Genomic DNA, 18,310 nt, shown 5'->3' on the forward strand with positions numbered 1-18,310 from the left:
CCACACTGAGGAATCCTCCAATTCCCTACTTGAAATAATTCCCTACCAGATAGTGAGAACTCTAATTGAATGTGAAAACTCCTTGCTATGGGAGGATCTCTACCCCATCCCTACTTGGGACTGCTTTAAGGGAGAAAACTCCTTGCTATGGGAGGACCTCTATTCCACCCCTACTTAAGAATGCTTTAGGGCAGAAAACTCCTTGCTAAACAATGAAAGTACTTGAAACCCATACTTATAAAGGAAAGGAGTTCTTTGAGCCATGCCTATTTTTGGAATTGATACAATGGGATGCTAAGTGCCTATAAAGGTGGGGCAACTTGTAAACTACTTAGACCTAAAAGGTGAAAACTTACTCAGAGGTTTTCTCTTAATGAAATTAGTCGACACAGCAGCATTTTTTTCTGACTTATTAAAGAGATTAATCTACTCAGCTGTGAATTCAGAATGAGCTGTCTTTTGGAAAACATCTACAGTGATTGGTAAATGGAAGAACTTAGGGGAGGTGACATGGGAGAAAAACCCCTATATAAGAAAAAGCAGAATCTCTTGAGGATATCCTTTTGGAGAAATCCTTTTGGAGGATCTCTGATGAGGATCGCTTGGGAAGAATCTCTTGAGAGAGGCTCTGGAGAAGGGAAGCTCTTGGAGGACAATCTCTAAGGAGGTCTCGCTGGAGCTCCTCTAAGAGGACTCTGTCCCTCTGGAGGCTCTGGAGAGAGGCCCTTTGGAACAGTCTCTGGCTGGAAGGCTCTCTGGTGAAGTCAGCTGAGATGGAGCTGGCCTGGTGTCACTAGAATCCTTGCTTAGGCAGACCTTGTGGTGAGTGTTAAAAGACTGACTGACTGATCTCTCTCTCTTAAGACTCAGATCTAGGCCATGTTGGCTTAAGGCCCTTCATACTTATTTCCTTTTCCTCTCTTTCTCTCTTTTCTTTAATTTCACATTTGTATTAATTAAAATCTCTATAAAACCCAGTTGACTTGGGTATTTGAATATTTCCCTGGCGACCACCTTATATTTGATTTAAAAACCAAGACACTGTAGTGAAACATATTTTCTGCGGTCAAATTTACTCACCCTCTCTTATATCTATCACAATTTATATCTTCCACTATTTTAATCACTAGAGTTTAAGACCTCAACCAATTTAAATCTCACAGACCATATCACTAAACACGATTATAGATGTTATTTAGGGTGCACTACAATGTTCCAGGACTTGATATAACCAAAACAATGTCATATGCAGGTAGAAGCAACAAGATGGCCAATCATTTACTCAACTAGTATTATTAAATGTTTACTATATTCCAGACACTGTGCAAAGGACTACACCACATCAGCAATCAAGAATTCCACTTCTACTTGTACATTCTATTTGTGCCACATGGATATCTTCCAGGATAGTAGCAAACACATTTGGGCAGCATCTATCTACATTGTTTTATTTAGTACCTTATATTAAGAAACTCAAATGGATTTCATCTTTAAGAACTCTTGTAGGAGTTTAAAACATGCATGAAAACAACAAATAAAAGCAGTATTTTGGTCCTTTAAAAAAATCTAATTATTTTGTAGTTAACATACCATAAGCAAAGTCTTATAGCTTTTTGCTAAAATTGGCCATTCTGTATAAAATCATTGGCAAAAAGCCCACTTATTCCTTCCGTATGCAACTTTCATTACAGATCCCTTTAGCCAGAGGTGGTATTCACATGCCTATAAATCCTTGCTACCAAGAAAACTAAGACTAGTGAATTGACTGAGGTCTAAAACTGGAGTATTAACTAAGCTCAGGAATACTAAATTTCACTTAGTTGATCTGATCAGGCACTTATACTGTTTGGCAACAATATGGTGAGGCCCCGAGGGCCACCAAGCTAACAAATACAGGTGAATTAATTCATGTCAAAAACAAAACAGGTCAAAGCTTCCATCCTAATCATCGTGGGGTTGGCCTAATGAGAGGCCACTGTACTTTTAGCCTGGGTAGTTTATATGCATGGGAAACTTATTCTCAAGAAGATTTCTTTTGGATGGCAACTAAAGTAGCACAGTGGATAGAGTGGTAGGCTTGGAGTGCAGAGCTCCTAGGCTCAATTTATGAACTATAAATTACTCCTCCCTACTTAGATCTTACTTTATGGTGAAGATAAAGTTGTAATCTCCTGATTGAACAATGAAGGTACTTAGTTCTTACTTTATAGTGAAGCTAGAACTTTAAGCTAAGTCTATTTTTAGATCTTACTACAAAAAGGTGTTAAGTAACTATAAAGGGTAAATTAACCACAAAAAGGTTAAGTAACTAACAAAAGGTGAACTTAACAAAGAAGTGTTAAGTAACTCAAAAGATATAATTTAATCAAAGAAGATGAGAACTAAAGAATGGGCAGTCCTGGAAGAAAAGCCTCTGATATGATTGGTAGATATGAAAATTTAGAGGAAGGGACACAAGAGTAAAAGGTCTATATATTTTGCGTCACTTCCTCTCTCCAGTACCTTTGGTGGTGGAGAGGTGGCTGGTGTCAGCGTGCTGGGCCTTTCAGCATCTTGGGGTGGCTACAGCTATTGTTTGGTTCGGTGGTGAGTTTCTGGCTGAGTTTTTTCTCCTTTACTTTCCAAACTTTATCCTCTTAGAAACCTCTAATCTCCTTCAGAGACCTAGTAGCGGAGATCTTGAACTCCCCCTGGCACAGGCCAAGCAGGAGAAATCTCTTCCCTCTTTCCCCTTAAAATCCTTCCCTCTAATTCATTTCTGGTGGAGTTGTGAATTGATCCAACCATTCTGGAGGGCAATTTGGAACTATGCCCAAAGGGTACTAAAAGACTGTCTGCCCTTTGATCCAGCCATAGCACTGGTGGGTTTGTACCCCAAAGAGATAATAAGGAAAAAGACTTGTACAAGAATATTCATAGCTGCCCTCTTTGTGGTGGCCAAAAATTGGAAAATGAGGGGATGCCCACCAATTGGGGAATGGCTGAACAAATTATGGTATATGTTGGTAATGGAATACTATTATGTTCAAAGGAATAATAAAGTGGAGGAATTCCATGGAGACTGGAACAACCTCCAGGAAGTGATGCAGAGCGAAAGGAGCAGAACCAGGAAAACATTGTACACAGAGACTGATACACTGTGGTACAATTGAAGGTAATGGACTTCTCCATTAGTGTCAATGCAATGTCCCTGAACAATCTGCAGGGATCTAGGAGAAAAAACACTATCCACAAGCAGAGGACAAACTGTGGGAGTAAAAACAACAAGGAAAAGCAACTGCTTGACTACAGGGGTTGAGGGGATATGATTGAGGAGAGACTCTAAATGAACACCCTAATACAAATACCAACAACAAGGAAATGGGTTCGAATCAAGGATACGTGATACCCAGTGGAATCACGCATCGGCTATGTGTGGTGGTGGAAGGGGGGGGAGGAAAAGAAAATGATCTTTGTTTCCAATGAATAATGTTTGAAAATGACCAAATAAAATAATGTTTAAAAAGGAAAAAATATATATTTTTTTTTCTCTCATAGTAGAATGATGAAAGTGATTGATTAGGTTTATTAGCATCTCTGAAGCTAAATTTAAGAAAATTAGAGCATGAAACAATGACAAAATAATTTTGCATGAAATCAAATGTATTCAAATTCAATTTATTGAAACATATCAATTTCAATAAATTTCCTTATCAATGAAAAAATAAATAAAAATAAAATAAAAATAAAATCCTTCCCTCTATATTAATTAAAAGTACCATAAATTTCCAGACTGACTTGGGTATTTTATTTGGGATTTTTCCCTGGCAACCAATTAATTTAGATTTTAAGTCACAACCCTAAAATTATCCTTATAAAATCTAACTTCAGAACTTCCTAGCTGGGTGACCAAGTCATGTCTGTCTAAGAACCAATAAGGTAAGGGTTTTCTTTTTTATTAAGGTAAGAACTTTTTTAAAGGGTAAGGGCTTTAAAAAATTTTTATTTTGGTAGATATTAAAGTTTGTCATAAAACTTTAATTCCACTTTTTAATCTGTTGTGCACATTTCAGTTTAAACTTTAAATGCTTTGGAAATGTTATGACCTTACTGGGCAGGCACTATATGTATTACTATCCCCAGGAAACCAAGATTCACAGAGATTTAAGCGAGTTGCCTACTATCACACAGCTAAGGAGTACTGGAGGTTGGATTTTTAAACTGGGTCTCCCTTGTACTCCTCTGGTTTTTCTGCTCTGTCACATTGCCTAGATAAGGTCAACAGGGTTGTCTAAAGAAACCTGAGTGTCAGTAGATACTGAAATAGCTCATACACTACCTGTAGCTTCTGAAAACAACAATAATCACAACCATATCTGCAAATTTTGAAGGTATATCATCTAGTCTTTTACTCTTTGAACTTTGAACCTGAACTTTCTCAGAATGGTACCATGCTTGGTTTTTTCTGCTCATAAAAATATAATTTGGAAAAAAAAAAATATATATATATATATATATATATATATATTTAAATGATGAAAAATTCCAATTGGTTGGAATTTTTCATCATTTAAATATCTTCAATGGGTGGGGGTGGGGAGGTTGTCTTAATTTTCTTTCCAATACTCTGTATTGCCCATTATCCTAATTCAATCAGATATCTATCTAGACACTTTTAATGAAAATTTCCCTTAGAAATATTTATTGCTTGTTTCTTCAAGAATCATTCTCCAACAAATAAATGGTCAGAAATTGATGCTTGTTTTCTAACTGTCCAATTCACAGGAGCAAATATCTAGAGCTAGAAATCACCTCAGAGACAACCTAGTTCAACTTTTTTTTTTCCCCCAAGCTTTTTCAAAAGAGGAAAAAAAAGCATAGGAAGGTTAAGTGCTTTGTCCAAGGTAAGTAAGCTTAAGGCATGGAATCTGAACATAGATCATATGACTTTGAAGTCTCACTTTATTTTTCTTACCTCCCCTAATAGTTAAGTTTCTGAAAATGAATACCTGAATCTGATTCATCTTTTCACATTAAGTATCCAACCCATAGGACAATGACACATGACATACATGACAGTTCTCTAGTAGATAGTTATCAAACTTATTAAAGAGGATTAGCTCATAAAATGGAGGAAGGAGCATGAGAGATCATCTACCACGATACTCAATTTTATAGGTGAATTGAAGTGACTTGGGAGCAAGTTGGTTCAGTGGATTAAAAGCCAAGCCTAGAGGCAGGAGACCCTGAGTTCAAATCTAGCCTAAGACACTTCCTAACTGTGTGACCCTGGGCAAGTCACTTGCCCCCCATTTCTTAGTTCTTACCGCTCTTCTGCCTTGGAACCAATACACTGTATTGATTTTAAGAGAGGAGGTAAGGATTTAAAAATAAATTAATAAAGTGACTTACCAGAGGTTTCAAAACCAGCTAGTTATAGCAAGAGAACAAGGGAGAGACACACTTTTACTAAACCTTCTCCAATGCTATTTCCCCTACAGAACACATCATTGCCCCCTTTATAAGAACTCTTAATCTTGATTCCTAATCCCAATTTTAAAACAAAATTCCAAAATGATCTGAGAACTCTCTCAAAAGAATAGTGTAATTTTACTATTTGTCAAACACTTCAAAAGCATCATTTTTTAATTCTTTATTCTAGCATTTAACTATATATTCCTAAATAATTTCTAGTAAATGAAAATTGGGTAGCATTCACTGCCTAGCAAGCTACTTGTACATAAGGATTTTATGATATTCTAGAGGTTGATTCTGGACATTTACTAACATTATATAACAACAATTAACTAGTTTTGTAAACTATCTTACCATAATGTCTTTAAAAGGCTTTTCTAAAGGTTCTCATGAGGATCAATTATTATTAAATGATATAGAAATAAGCAATATTTATTGTATTTAGCAGAACACAGCAACAATATATAGTAAATTGAAATATGTTTTACTACTTTTATAGTCTTCAGTTTATAATTTTTCAAAAATTCAAGTTTAATCAAGCAAAGTTGTCATTTAAAAATTCTATAGCAAAGAATCTTACAAGTACCTTTCCCTGAGATATCAGAATTCCCCGTAATGTGTCAAATCCAACTGAAGGTCCATGGCCAGTTTCATCAAGACGCCCCTCAAGGTCAAACATGGGAATGCATGGACAAAAGAGTTCTGAGATATGATGTAATAACAACAATCTGTTTCGCAAAGATATTATTGGAATTTCCTGTAAATGGTTATATTCCATAGGAACCTGAGAAGGGGGATTATTAAAGAATTAGATATGTATGCTTTAATATCAAATATGCTTAACTATAAAACATGCAGAAGATTGTATAGAATTCCATCCTCCACTAAGCTATTAAACTGATCTTTTTAAAGTGAAAAATCACGTAACTTTGTCACCCCACCAAACACCTGCCCCTGCTATCTAATAAGATGGTTTCTATTTTTTCCACCTTTTGATTTTAATTTTGTTATAATATTTAGTTAGTAGATAGCCAGATGGCATAATAGATAGAGTTCTGGGTCTGATGTTAGGAAAACCTGATTTCAAATCTGGTCTCAGACACTAACTAGCTGTGTAAACCTAGGCAAGTCATCTGAACACTGCTGCCTCAGTTTCATCATCTAAAAGTGAGGATAATAAATTATTGTGAAGTTCATAGAAAAAATCATCTTAAAGAATTTAGACACAATTTCTAGTACTTAGGAGGCACTATATAAATGTTGGCTGTTATTAATATTTTATCTATTGTCTCCTGAAGTCAATTAATTCTATTTGCACCTTTCCAATTTTCAGGATGTTTCCTACTTATTTAATATGTTCTGTTTATTTTCCTTCTAAGTTTTTTTTCCTCCAGACCTCTTATTTCATCTTTATCTCTTGCTTATATGTAGCAGAACTTCAAGGCTTTATAACTAATTTTCTTTTTCTGCTCTTTACAGACTGAAATATTTCTGCTGATGACAGTTAAAATGTGGATTTAAAAAGTGATAAAAACTTATCTAATGGTATCATCGGTTTAGTTGCTTAAACTACATTCAAATCCTTTGGTCTTAATGAATTACTATTGAAAAGGAATGTGTGTGATGTACCTTCAAAGAAAGTTAAAGCTATTAATATACAGACTTTTTGTTCTATTTTTAAAACTCCATATGTGTTTTATAATGAAGAATTAAAGCACAGTAAACCGTGACAAAACCAAAATGTTCATTGTAGTTAAGTACTTGGGTTCCTAAGTGTGATTCTTACTATCTTCTAATAAGCACAAGAAAACAGTTATGAAACGATAATGAAAAGCAATGAAAAAAAGTGATTCAATTTAAACATATTTGCTTTAATGCAGTTTTACAGTTATATATCTATTATTAAAGCAAAGTTAAACAACTATGGTCTTTTTTTGTTTCTAAAATTTTTTTAATTCAAAATTGTACTAATGCATTATTTATAAATAAGACACTTTACCTGTGTTGGAAGCTTCCCAGCATTAGCAGGTTTACTAGTGGACCACGCAAGGGTGTGTGCTGAACCACAAGCCACCCTATTTATCTTTTTACCCTGAAGTGCTGCAACCAACCGAGGTCTCTGGATTGCATTAGTTGTTCCATCCCCAAGTTGCCCCTCATCATTATCACCCCAAGTATAAACTTCACCTGAATAAAGATTAAAAATTACTTTTAACATAAACACTAGTATAAAGGAAATGTATACTTTAAGGGCAATTTCCTTTAGAAGACAGAAATGAAGTGTTAAAAGCTCTACTATTCACTCAGAATTCGAACAAAACTTTTAAAAATATGCTCTAGCTACTCAGTAACTTTAGATCCTCTAATACTTGTCAGGTGTAAGAGAAAAACTAATAAGAAAACCTATAATACTTGATCCTCCAGGTCTTCCCCATAACTGTCAATGCAGCTTTTACTTTCTAAAAGCAGATGCAGGAAATACTGTTATTTTGCAAAGCTATCTAGGAGAGAGTTAGAGGAGAGTCACTGGGAGAAATTATGGAGATACTAAAAGACAAAAGATATCAATAAAATTTATTCAAAATACTACAGACAAAATAGGTCTTGATTTATTAGAACCCTAACATACTTTACAACTCAAAAAGTAAATATGCTAAGCTAAAGTCACTGAAAATCATGAACATAGACTAGGGATATAATTATAACTATTTTCATGTTAAAATCTTATTAGTAAGCAATGTAAAATCTAGATTTATAAAATCTCAGCCTATTATAATCATGTTTACCTCTATACATAAATGACACTACGTTATCTGATACTCATTTACATTCTGTAGTGTATGGATTCTTATTTTATCAAATATTTACTTATAATCTCTTAATATTTCCAAAACAGGTTTACCTAAGAATACCTAGTTTATTCATAAGAGAAAGCTTTGTTTTGAATGAAAAATAACTATTCCTTTAACTATAGTATCTATAAACACAAAGAATGCCAAAAGAATATTTAAAAAGTACAATTTGTTTAAAATTAGTATTATAGGATTTAGAGGAGTAACTTTAGAAATCATCTAGTTCAGTCTAGTTTGGAGAGAATTAGAAGATCTGTCTAAAAGAGAAACATTATGCTGGTAGTAAAAATAGTAGAGCTATGATTTTAATCCAAGGCTCATAATTCCAAATCTAGCACACTTTTAGCTATGCTTGCTGAATTTAACCATCTTGAATATATTATGAATCTTAAGAGAATAAGTGAAAACTATTCTTGCCAACTGAGTAAGTTCTTTACTTAAAATCAGTTTGTTCTCAATTTGGAACAATCTCAATTAGAAAAGAAGATTATTTTTTCCACATACCATCTTCAGTGCAGCAGACACAGTGTAAAGAACCAGTAGCAATTGCAATTACTTTCTTTCCCTGTAGGCCTTGCACTTGCCGAGGCCTTCTAACATGGTCATCTGATCCATGACCCAGTCTGTGATAATCTCCTTTACCCCTGTGCACAAGTAAAATTGATTATATATCTTAAACCATATGTTATCATTCCCAGCCACATTCCCAGTCACAAATGATTATATGCAGACTGAAGATTTTAACTATTTGTAATTATACTGCCTATTCAACACCAGGGTTGTCAGATAATTATTAAATTTGATTGAGGGAGAGGGGTGGGGCCTAAAGTTATGGAATCCCATAAAACCAAACCTACCAAGTATAAACTGCTCCAGACTTAGTAAGAGCAACAGAAAACTGTGATCCACATTCTACTTTAACTACGCCAAGACCTGTGAGAGAATCAATCTAAAGAATAATTAAAAAGAGAAAATTAAAAACAATTAGATGAGCTGAACTGCTATTGATAGAGGATTCCATTATATGAGACTATATTCAAAACACTATAAAAAGAATGGAAGTATTAAAATATTCTTATTTAGAACAATCAATATTCTAAATCAAATACTGCAGATTTTGTATTCTGACATAGGCCTCTCTCTGATCCATAAAGCATTTTTTAAAATCTACATGCATAAAAGGCTGAAGATGTTGATATATGTTGTTATAGGAAAAGTTAAGATGTGTAAGTTTGCAAAGGGCAGAAGCATGGGCAGCAGGAATTTTGTACTCTGCTGACCATGCTTCAGTCCTTTGCAAACTTACACATCTTAACTTAACTTTTCCTATAATGATATGAACTACACTTTCTCACCTTAGCTTAGAAAACAGAAATAAAAGAATTTAATACTTTCCAGGAAAAAAAAATCCTTCTTTAACATATAATAAATTATAATATTCTCTGGTTCACTTATTAAATTACATTAAAAATACAATTAGACACGATGATATATGTAGGTCCCTTTTTGGCCTTTAAATTTTTCAAAATAAAGAAAACATCTTTAAATTGAATTTACAGAGCAATAGTCTTTATCAATCTCTAATCTTTAAATAAAGGAGCCATTTAAGTTATTTGAAAAAGGATATAATTATATGGCTTTGGACAGCAACTCAGCATCCATAAAAACTTGATACTAGTTCATAACACATAAGAAGAAAGGACTAGTTTGTGGTAACAGAAACATCTGAATATTAAGTTCCTCCATAAAATTAAACTGATTCTCCTCATGACAGTTCATCTTCAATCTGTATCTGAGACCTATGAGATAGCAACCTTTTCTTCTAGCAAATACTAGATCAGTGCTCCAAATATTGGATAAATAAACCTGAAATACCTTCATTGGCACTTTACATCCATCACTGCCTCCTCTGCCAAGTTTTCCATAGTCTCCATCACCCCAGGACCACACTGTATCATCATCAGTGAGGCAAAGGGTCTGTGCATCTCCACTGCCACAGGCAATGTCAATAACTCGATAGCCTTGAAGAGCTTCCACCTTATGGAAAAGAAATCCCTTGAAATCATTTGAACTTGATATGGATCTAGTTCTTCCATCTAGCTACACAAATAAGAGAAAAGCCACATGTGGGAAAATATGATGCTTTAAAAGCCAAAGTGAATTTATATTTTATCCTAAAGACTAACATGAAGCCCCTGGAATCAACTTCAATAGTTAAGTCACATGGTCTGAACTGGAAAAAAAATGTTAAGATGGTGGTGCTTTGACAGAAATAGGGAAATCTAGAAGGAAAAGGAAAGATAATGAGTTCATTTTGGAAATGTTGAGTCCAATATCTCTGGGATCTCCAGTTTAAAAAACCCAATAGGCAACTGATGACGTAGAAATAAATGGCTAGATGGCTAAATAGATACATAGACAGACAGAACAAAGACAGACAGAGTCATCTGTGGAGAGAGAATGGTTAAACCCATATGAGCTAATGAGATTATGGAAGGAATACAGAGAACAAGAAGATGGGCCAAGACAGAACCTTGACTACATTTGGAGGTGCTATTAATATTAAGATAGCAAAGGAAAATGAGAAGTGGTCAGACAATCAGGAGGAGGACCAGGAAAGAATGTCATAAAAACTCAAGAGAAGACAGACTAGACAGGAGGAGCAAGGGTATTTAAGAGTATCAAAAGAAGCAGATGGATCCAAAAGGAAGAGGACTGAGAAAATATCATATCTGGTAATCACTGTTAACTATGGAGAAAGCAGTTTTAGGGGGGTAATGAGGTTAGAAGCCAGATTGTAAAGGGTAAAGTAGTAAGGTGGAAAGAAGTAGAAACAGCAAATGGAGTAAAGTTTGGGTGAAAAAGGAAGGAAAAATGCAAGACAAGAGCTTAAGGAGATAGCAGGTTGTAGCGAAGACTTGTGGATGGGGTTAAATTTGTAAATAGTTTACAGCAGAAAAGGAACCAAGGGAAGAAGCCATAGATTGGGTAGGCAATGAAGAGGGAGGGGTTGAAAGGGGAAGCTCATTGAGAATTTAACCTACTGAGGACAAGTGGGAAAGATTCAGTGCATTTGTAAACAGTTTAGTCTTGGCAAGAAAAGGACCACTACACTTTCAGAGATTGGGAAAAAGGAGGAGAGAACTGAAGACTGATTTCCAGGGGTTTTGAAATGAAGCAAATGGGAGAAATGGGACTCGAGCTATATAAACCTCTATTTTTTTTTTCCAGCAAAATAAGAGGCCAGGTGTAGGGAAGGCAAAACTTCTATGGGGAGTGAGGAATTAACTAAAAGAATTCTCTGTGACAGGACTCAACTGAGGTAGAATAACATTAATCCTTAATGAATCCAGGCAATAGAGTTGTGAAATCTTCCTCCAGTTGCATTCAGCAGTTTGTAAGTAGGAAGAGAGAGCAAGGGCTCAATCTAGGCCTGAGGTGAGCAGTGTTAAAACAAAGGGCAAAGGATATAAGAGCAGAGGACAGGATCAAGACAAAAGGGTCAACTATTAAGTTGAGATTAGAGAGGGAGGAAAGTGAAGTCAGAAAAAAAGTTAACAGCCTAAGAAAGTAATTAGAGTTAAAAAGCCTGAAGAACTCACTGCAGATGAAGAATAAATTTTAAATGGGTGTGAGGCTTAGAAAGAAGTAGAATTATAGAAAGCTCTAGTTAGATAGGAGAATGTTATTTTAAATGCTATTTAAACTGTCCATTTAGATGCTATCATAAACATACACCAAAATGTCATTTTAATAAATAACGAAGGGGGGCAGCTGGGTAGCTCAGTGGATTGAGAACCAGTCCTAGAGAGGGGAGGTCCTAGGTTCAAATCTGGCTTCAGCCACTTCCCAGCTGTGTGACCCTGGGCAAGTCATTTGACCCCCATTGCCTAGCCCTTACCACTCTTCTGCCTTGGAACCAATACACAGTATTGACTCCAAGACGGAAGGTAAGGGTTTAAAAAAAAATAATGAATAACGAAGTCTCTGTAATAAACTGATATTCCTTTCAACTCCCCTACTTCTTTGTTCCCACCCTGCCAAATCAATCTATTTCTTTAAATAAGACAGAAAACAGAAACATCACAGTTGCATATAATTACTGAGACATCTTTCTTACCAGCTTAGGTTTTAGTTGGTCCTCACTATCTCCGTGACCTAGGCGGCCATATCTTCCTTTCCCCCATGAATAGAGGTCACCAGCTGCTGTAATACAAGCACTGTGGGCTCCACCAGCAGCAATATCAACCACTTCTATTCCTCGCAAAGACTCAATTACACGTGGGCGATCACAGGGACTGCAAAAATAAAGAAATAAAATATATACCACAAGGAAATATAATGTGTGTGTATATATAGATATAGTATCCAGATTTATTATATCTACCCATCTCCTAATTAGATAAATGCTAAACATAATGAGTTTAAATCTATCTACTAGTACAGCTACTAAGAATCATTTGCACATCCACATACATTTTCAAGTCACCTTACTGACACATTAACCAGAAAAAATTAATATTTTTTCCATGCCATCTAAACATTTGAAGCTTTATCACTTTAAGTCATATTACTTTATACACAGAACTTTTAACACCTAAAAATATACTTGTTATTAGGACCATAAACTTTTGATATGCAAAAATTATAAAACAATTACATGAATAAAAAGCAACTATATGTAACAGCATTGCTAATCCATAAAACTTGCACATACCCATTATGTTTACACATCAAATTAAACATAATTTGAGATAAAAATTAAAATACAAGAGCTAGTTAAAGAGAAAATCAGTTCCCCACCCCTAAGCCCTTGTTTGGATTAAAAAAAAACTTCTCCCAACTTGTGGAGTTGTGTGTTGAGCAAAAGATGTGTGCTGAGTAAAGCATATAAGTAGTTATGGAGGCAAATTAATATTTGTAACACATCCATCCCTTCCTTCCCCTACCCAGTCCCAAACTTCTCAGAGACATTTTAATTTTGTCATGCCACTAAAACATAATTTCATCCATATATAGGTATATATTTGGAACAGTTATTTTAAGATAATTTCAAGCAAGAAATGTTTTCACAATTTTTATTTTTAAATAATCAATTTTAACATTACAAATGTTGAAAGTACTTAGGCAAGATTTGTATTCAAACCCATAAAATAATGCTTATTTGTATTACCTTCTGTTACCATGGCCCAATTTTCCATCTTCTGCCTCACCCCAGGAATATACTTCTCCTTCTGATGAGAGTGCTAAGCAGTGCTTTCCTCCAGAGTTCACAGCTACTTTCTTTATAAATACATGCTGAATAGATTCAAGCAATGTTGGAGTAGAAACTGATTCAGTCCCTCCAATTCCCAATCTGCCACCTGCTCCGTATCCAGTAGCATACAGCTAAACCCCACCCCAAGAAAAGAAAGACATTATAAATCTGATTAACTTAAGCATGCTTTCTGTTAAAGTAGTCTTATAACTGTAATCATCTAGACAATGGCTCTGAACATCGTCAACATGGAAAAAATAAAACTTAAAATTTAAAAATCAAGTAAATCATCTTTAAAAAGAATATTTTATAAAAATGGCCAACCCAAATTCTTTGTGCTGTCTCATTCATGGCACTTTTGAAAAAATAACAAATATGTTTAATTCAACATTTATTAAACACCAACTACAAGGAAAGACTAGATGTAGAGTGCTAGAGGTTCAAAAATGCCCCACAAGAGTATGTCCTCTGAAGTTTACAATTTACAGAGGTAGGAAGAAAATTATGTGTTAAAAAGAAAAAAAGTAAGAAACCAGTACAAAGGGACATCAAAATTACTTTTGGCTATAGGATTGGGGATATGGGAGGAAATCTTGGAAAGTTTCATGGAGAAGATGGCACCAAACATGAGAAAAATAATACTGAATTACACAGGTGAATATATCTAAGATGCAACTGAAGATGTAAAATAAGAGCTCAAATTAAGGAATGAAGCTGGATATTTTCCTCATCTTCTTCCAAGATCCATCTCTTCTATGTATCCTTACCCCCTGCTCTGGCCAAGCTAAGTGTTATCTTCTTCTTCAAATATTCCTTATAGTCCAGTCCTTTCTTATGGTCTCTTTTTTGTCCCCTAACATTCCCTCAATGTTCATGATATTTATGTGCTTTCACCTACTCTTCCCATGTAAAAAATATAATCATTTATGAGCCAGGTCTACTTCTCATCTATCTTTGTATGTTCAACAATCTAATCCATTGTCCTCTAAACAATATGCATTTTAAATAAAATCTGTTTAAAGCTTAAGACATTACTCTGACCAGAGATAACCAGTGTTATCCATGCATTTCTGAATTGTATGAAAAAATATGACTCCCAGGACAGATAAGCTAAGCAGTGAATGATCAGTAGACTTCTATGGGCTAATGCGTTTACATTCTAATATTTTTAAATCTTTAACTTTTTTAAGTTAAGAAAAATTAGGGATGCTTATGTACAGCTTCTTAACTTCTGTTTAAAAATACTATTTGTCCTATCTCCACTGTGCCTGCTCTTATTTGTTCTCAACAAGCACTGCCTGTGCATGCAGAGAGAATCTGTGCATCCTCTTTTATATTTTTAAAAAATACTGTTAACATTTGTGAAAATTTTATGAAAATGCTTTTGTAGAAACTGTGGCATTTTTTTCCTTTTGTGAAGCATTGAATATCACATATTTGAACATGTTCAGAATGTGGGTCCCCAATTCCTAGCTCACCAAACCCAAGTACTGCTCACAGAGAGTCATTGCATAATGCATAGTGATCGAATTGAAACGGAATTAGGAATTATTCACAAAAAGAAATGATCACTAACTCGTTAGAGTAAATGAAATGCCAAAGCAGAGAGAGTAGTCAAAGAGAAAGAAAATATAGAGCTTAGGGACAAACATATTAAAGGTAGAAGGACATGAACCCAACTAAGTAGACTAAGGAGGAGAAATCAGACAGGAAGAAAACTAGTAGAGCACAGTGTCATGAAAGACAACTGGCATAATATATAGTATAAGAATTCCTTTTGAGGGGCCATGGATCTCTTTGTTAATCTGGTGAAATTTATAATCCCCTCCTCAGAAAAAATGTTTTAAATGAAGTGAAAGCCACAGTAGTAGAAGGGAAACCGATCATATTTACTTAGTTATCAACATATTAAAAAATAAAATTCATGTACTCTAAGTTATGACAGGTCAATGCTACAGAAAAGGTAGAAAGGAGGATCTGTCAAATTGGAGTTAACAATCAAGGGTTCATTAGTAAACCCAGAAATATGAGTTTAAGTAAAGTAGTAGAATACAGAAAGCAAGCTAATGAGTATAGAAGCCTAGTAGTGAAGGGGATAAAAGACCAAATGAAGGATTTTCTCTTTAGGGTAAAGAAGGAATCATGTGACAATTAAGATATATAAATTTTTTTTCCTACCAAAAAATCACAGAAAAAAAATTTATGCATTAGATACCTAGAGCTAAAGCCAAATCTACAAGACCCCAGAAATATCACAAAAGCCCTTTTAAAATACACCACGAGGGACTTCTGGGTAAACATGGCAGCAGTGTAGAGAGCCAGAATTCTTCCTCTCCTCAACACCTACCAATATAGATAACCTCAAAAAAAAAAATTCATATGAACAAAGGGATTCTACAGTAGAGTGCATTGAAGGTATATGGGATTTGGGCATTTCCACACTATAAGGGGTTCCACAAAAATGTGAGCTGATCAACCCTCTCCCACCCCACCTACAAAGCCAGAGTCAGAGCCAGTGCACTAGAATCAGTGAGTGAGCGAGAAGCACCTCTAGGTTCTTGGCAGTTGAATAAGACCACCAAAGACCTAACCCTGAGAACAGCTAGACCTGAGATGCCAGCAGGCTGAAGAGCACAGTTCTTATATGATAGACCAAAGATCCCAGCTTTGGGGACTAAAACCTACTATTTGACAAAAAAAACTGCTGGAAAAATTGGAAGACAGTATGGGAGAGATTGGGTTTGGAACAACATTTTACACCCTACACACCATGATAAACTCAGAATGGGTAAATGACTTGAATATAAAGAAGGAAACTATAAGTAAATTAGGTGAACACAGAAATAGTATACTTGTCAGATCTTTGGGAAAGGAAAGATTTTTAAGACCAATCAAGAGCTAGAAAAATTTACAAAATGAAAATAAATAATTTTGATTACATTAAATTAAAAAGTTTTTGTACAAACAAAACCAATGGAACCAAAATTAGAAGGGAAGCAACAAATTGGGAAACAATCTTCATAACAAAAACCTCTAAGAAAGGTCTAATTATTCAAATTTATAAAGAGCTAAATCAATTGTACAAAAATTCAAGCCATTCCCCAATTGATAAATGGGCAAGGGACATGAACAGGAAATTTTCAGACAAAGAAATCAAAACTATTAATAAGCACATGAAAAAAGTGTTCTAAATCTCTTATAATCAGAGAGATGCAAATAAAAACAACTCTGAGGTACCACCTCACACCCAGCAGATTGGCTAACATGACAGCAAATAAAAGTAATGAATGTTGGGGGAGATGTGGCAAAATTGGGACATTTATGCATTGCTGGTGGAATTGTGCATTCATCCAGTCATTCTGGAGGGCAATTTGGAACTATGCCCCAAAGGGCGCTAAAAGACTGTCTGCCCTTTGATCCAGCCATAGCACTGCTGGGTTTATACCCCAAAGAGATAATAAGGAAAAAAGACTTGTACAAGAATATTCATAGCTTCCCTCTTTGTGGTGGCCAAAAATTGGAAAATGAGGGGATACCCTTCAATTGGGGAAGGGCTGAACAAATTGTGGTATATGTTGGTGATGGAATACTACTGTGCTCAAAGGAATAATAAAGTGGAGGAATTCCATGGAGGCTGGAATGACCTTCAGGAAGTGATGCAGAGTAAAAGGAGCAGAACCAGGAGAACATTGTACACAGAGACTGATACACTTGTGGTACAATCGAATGTAATGGACTTCTCTACTAGCAACAATGCAATGATCCAGAACAATTCAAAGGGATCTATAAGAAAGAGCACTATCCACATCCAAAAGAAGAACTGTGGGAACAGAAACACAGAAGAAAAACAACTGCTTGATCACATGGGCCAAAGGGGATATGATTGGAGATAATGACTCTAAATGATCATCCTAGTGCAAACATCAATATGGAAATGGGTTTTGATCAAGGGCACATGTAAAACCCAGTGGAATTGCACAATGGCTATGGGAAAGGGTTGGGAGAGGGGAGGGAAAGAACATGACTTGTAACCAAGGAAAAATATTCTAAATTGACTATTTAAATAAAATTTTCAAAAAATAAAATAAAATAAAATACACCATGAGGGGGAAGCTGGGTGGCTCAGTGGACTGAGAACCAGGCCTAGAGACGGGAGTTCCTAGGTTCAAATCTGACCTCAGACACGTCCTAGCTGTGTGGCCCTGGGCAAATCACATGACCCCCATTGCCTAGCCCTTACCACTCTTCTGCCTTGGAGCCAGTACACAGTATTGATTCCAAGACGGAAGGTAAGGGTTTAAAAAAATAAAATAAAATGAAGTACACCATGAAATAACAACATAGAATTTATAACAGTCATTATACCAGTAATTGCCCTCCCCCAAACATACTCTAAATGCCAAAAAATAAGTAAAAACAGCCAGCAGATTGATACTTTGGTTCTCCATATGATGCCTTCCAAAGCATAGACTCAGCTCAAAGCTGCCTGACCCAACAAAAGAAAGCAGAATTTGATTCTATCCTAGGAAAAGGAAAAAATATTATCTGTAGGAGAAGGGGGCATATACCATAGGTAGCTAGAGGGAAAAATAAGGTTTTGATGACAGAAAAAAAGGAAAATGAAATCCCCTCTGAGGATATTTCATTCCCAATGGGAAATGAAATGCAGAAATCTGAGCTGGGCTCCTACAGCACCTTCAAAACAAGGAGGCTGAGAGCACACAGCAATGGGTGGAAATGGGGATTC

General features: G+C 35.4%; 1 protein-coding gene across 4 annotated transcripts in view; it reads right to left on the bottom strand.

Moving 5' to 3' along the window:
- HERC2 (HECT and RLD domain containing E3 ubiquitin protein ligase 2) overlaps positions 1-18,310 on the bottom strand; it is a 206,703-nt gene that overhangs the window by 15,791 nt on the left and 172,602 nt on the right. For all 4 annotated transcript variants that reach the window (XM_056807129.1, XM_056807128.1, XM_056807130.1 and 1 more), the window contains exons 79-85: positions 13,480-13,694; positions 12,427-12,604; positions 10,182-10,343; positions 9,164-9,255; positions 8,811-8,950; positions 7,454-7,641; positions 6,041-6,238 (exon numbers count right to left, since the gene is read on the bottom strand). In XM_056807129.1, the coding sequence (XP_056663107.1) occupies positions 6,041-6,238; positions 7,454-7,641; positions 8,811-8,950; positions 9,164-9,255; positions 10,182-10,343; positions 12,427-12,604; positions 13,480-13,694 (1,173 nt within the window). The remainder of the gene's footprint in view (positions 1-6,040; positions 6,239-7,453; positions 7,642-8,810; positions 8,951-9,163; positions 9,256-10,181; positions 10,344-12,426; positions 12,605-13,479; positions 13,695-18,310) is intronic.

Source organism: Monodelphis domestica, chromosome 8, assembly GCF_027887165.1.
Source record: "Monodelphis domestica isolate mMonDom1 chromosome 8, mMonDom1.pri, whole genome shotgun sequence".
NCBI lineage: Eukaryota > Metazoa > Chordata > Mammalia > Didelphimorphia > Didelphidae > Monodelphis > Monodelphis domestica.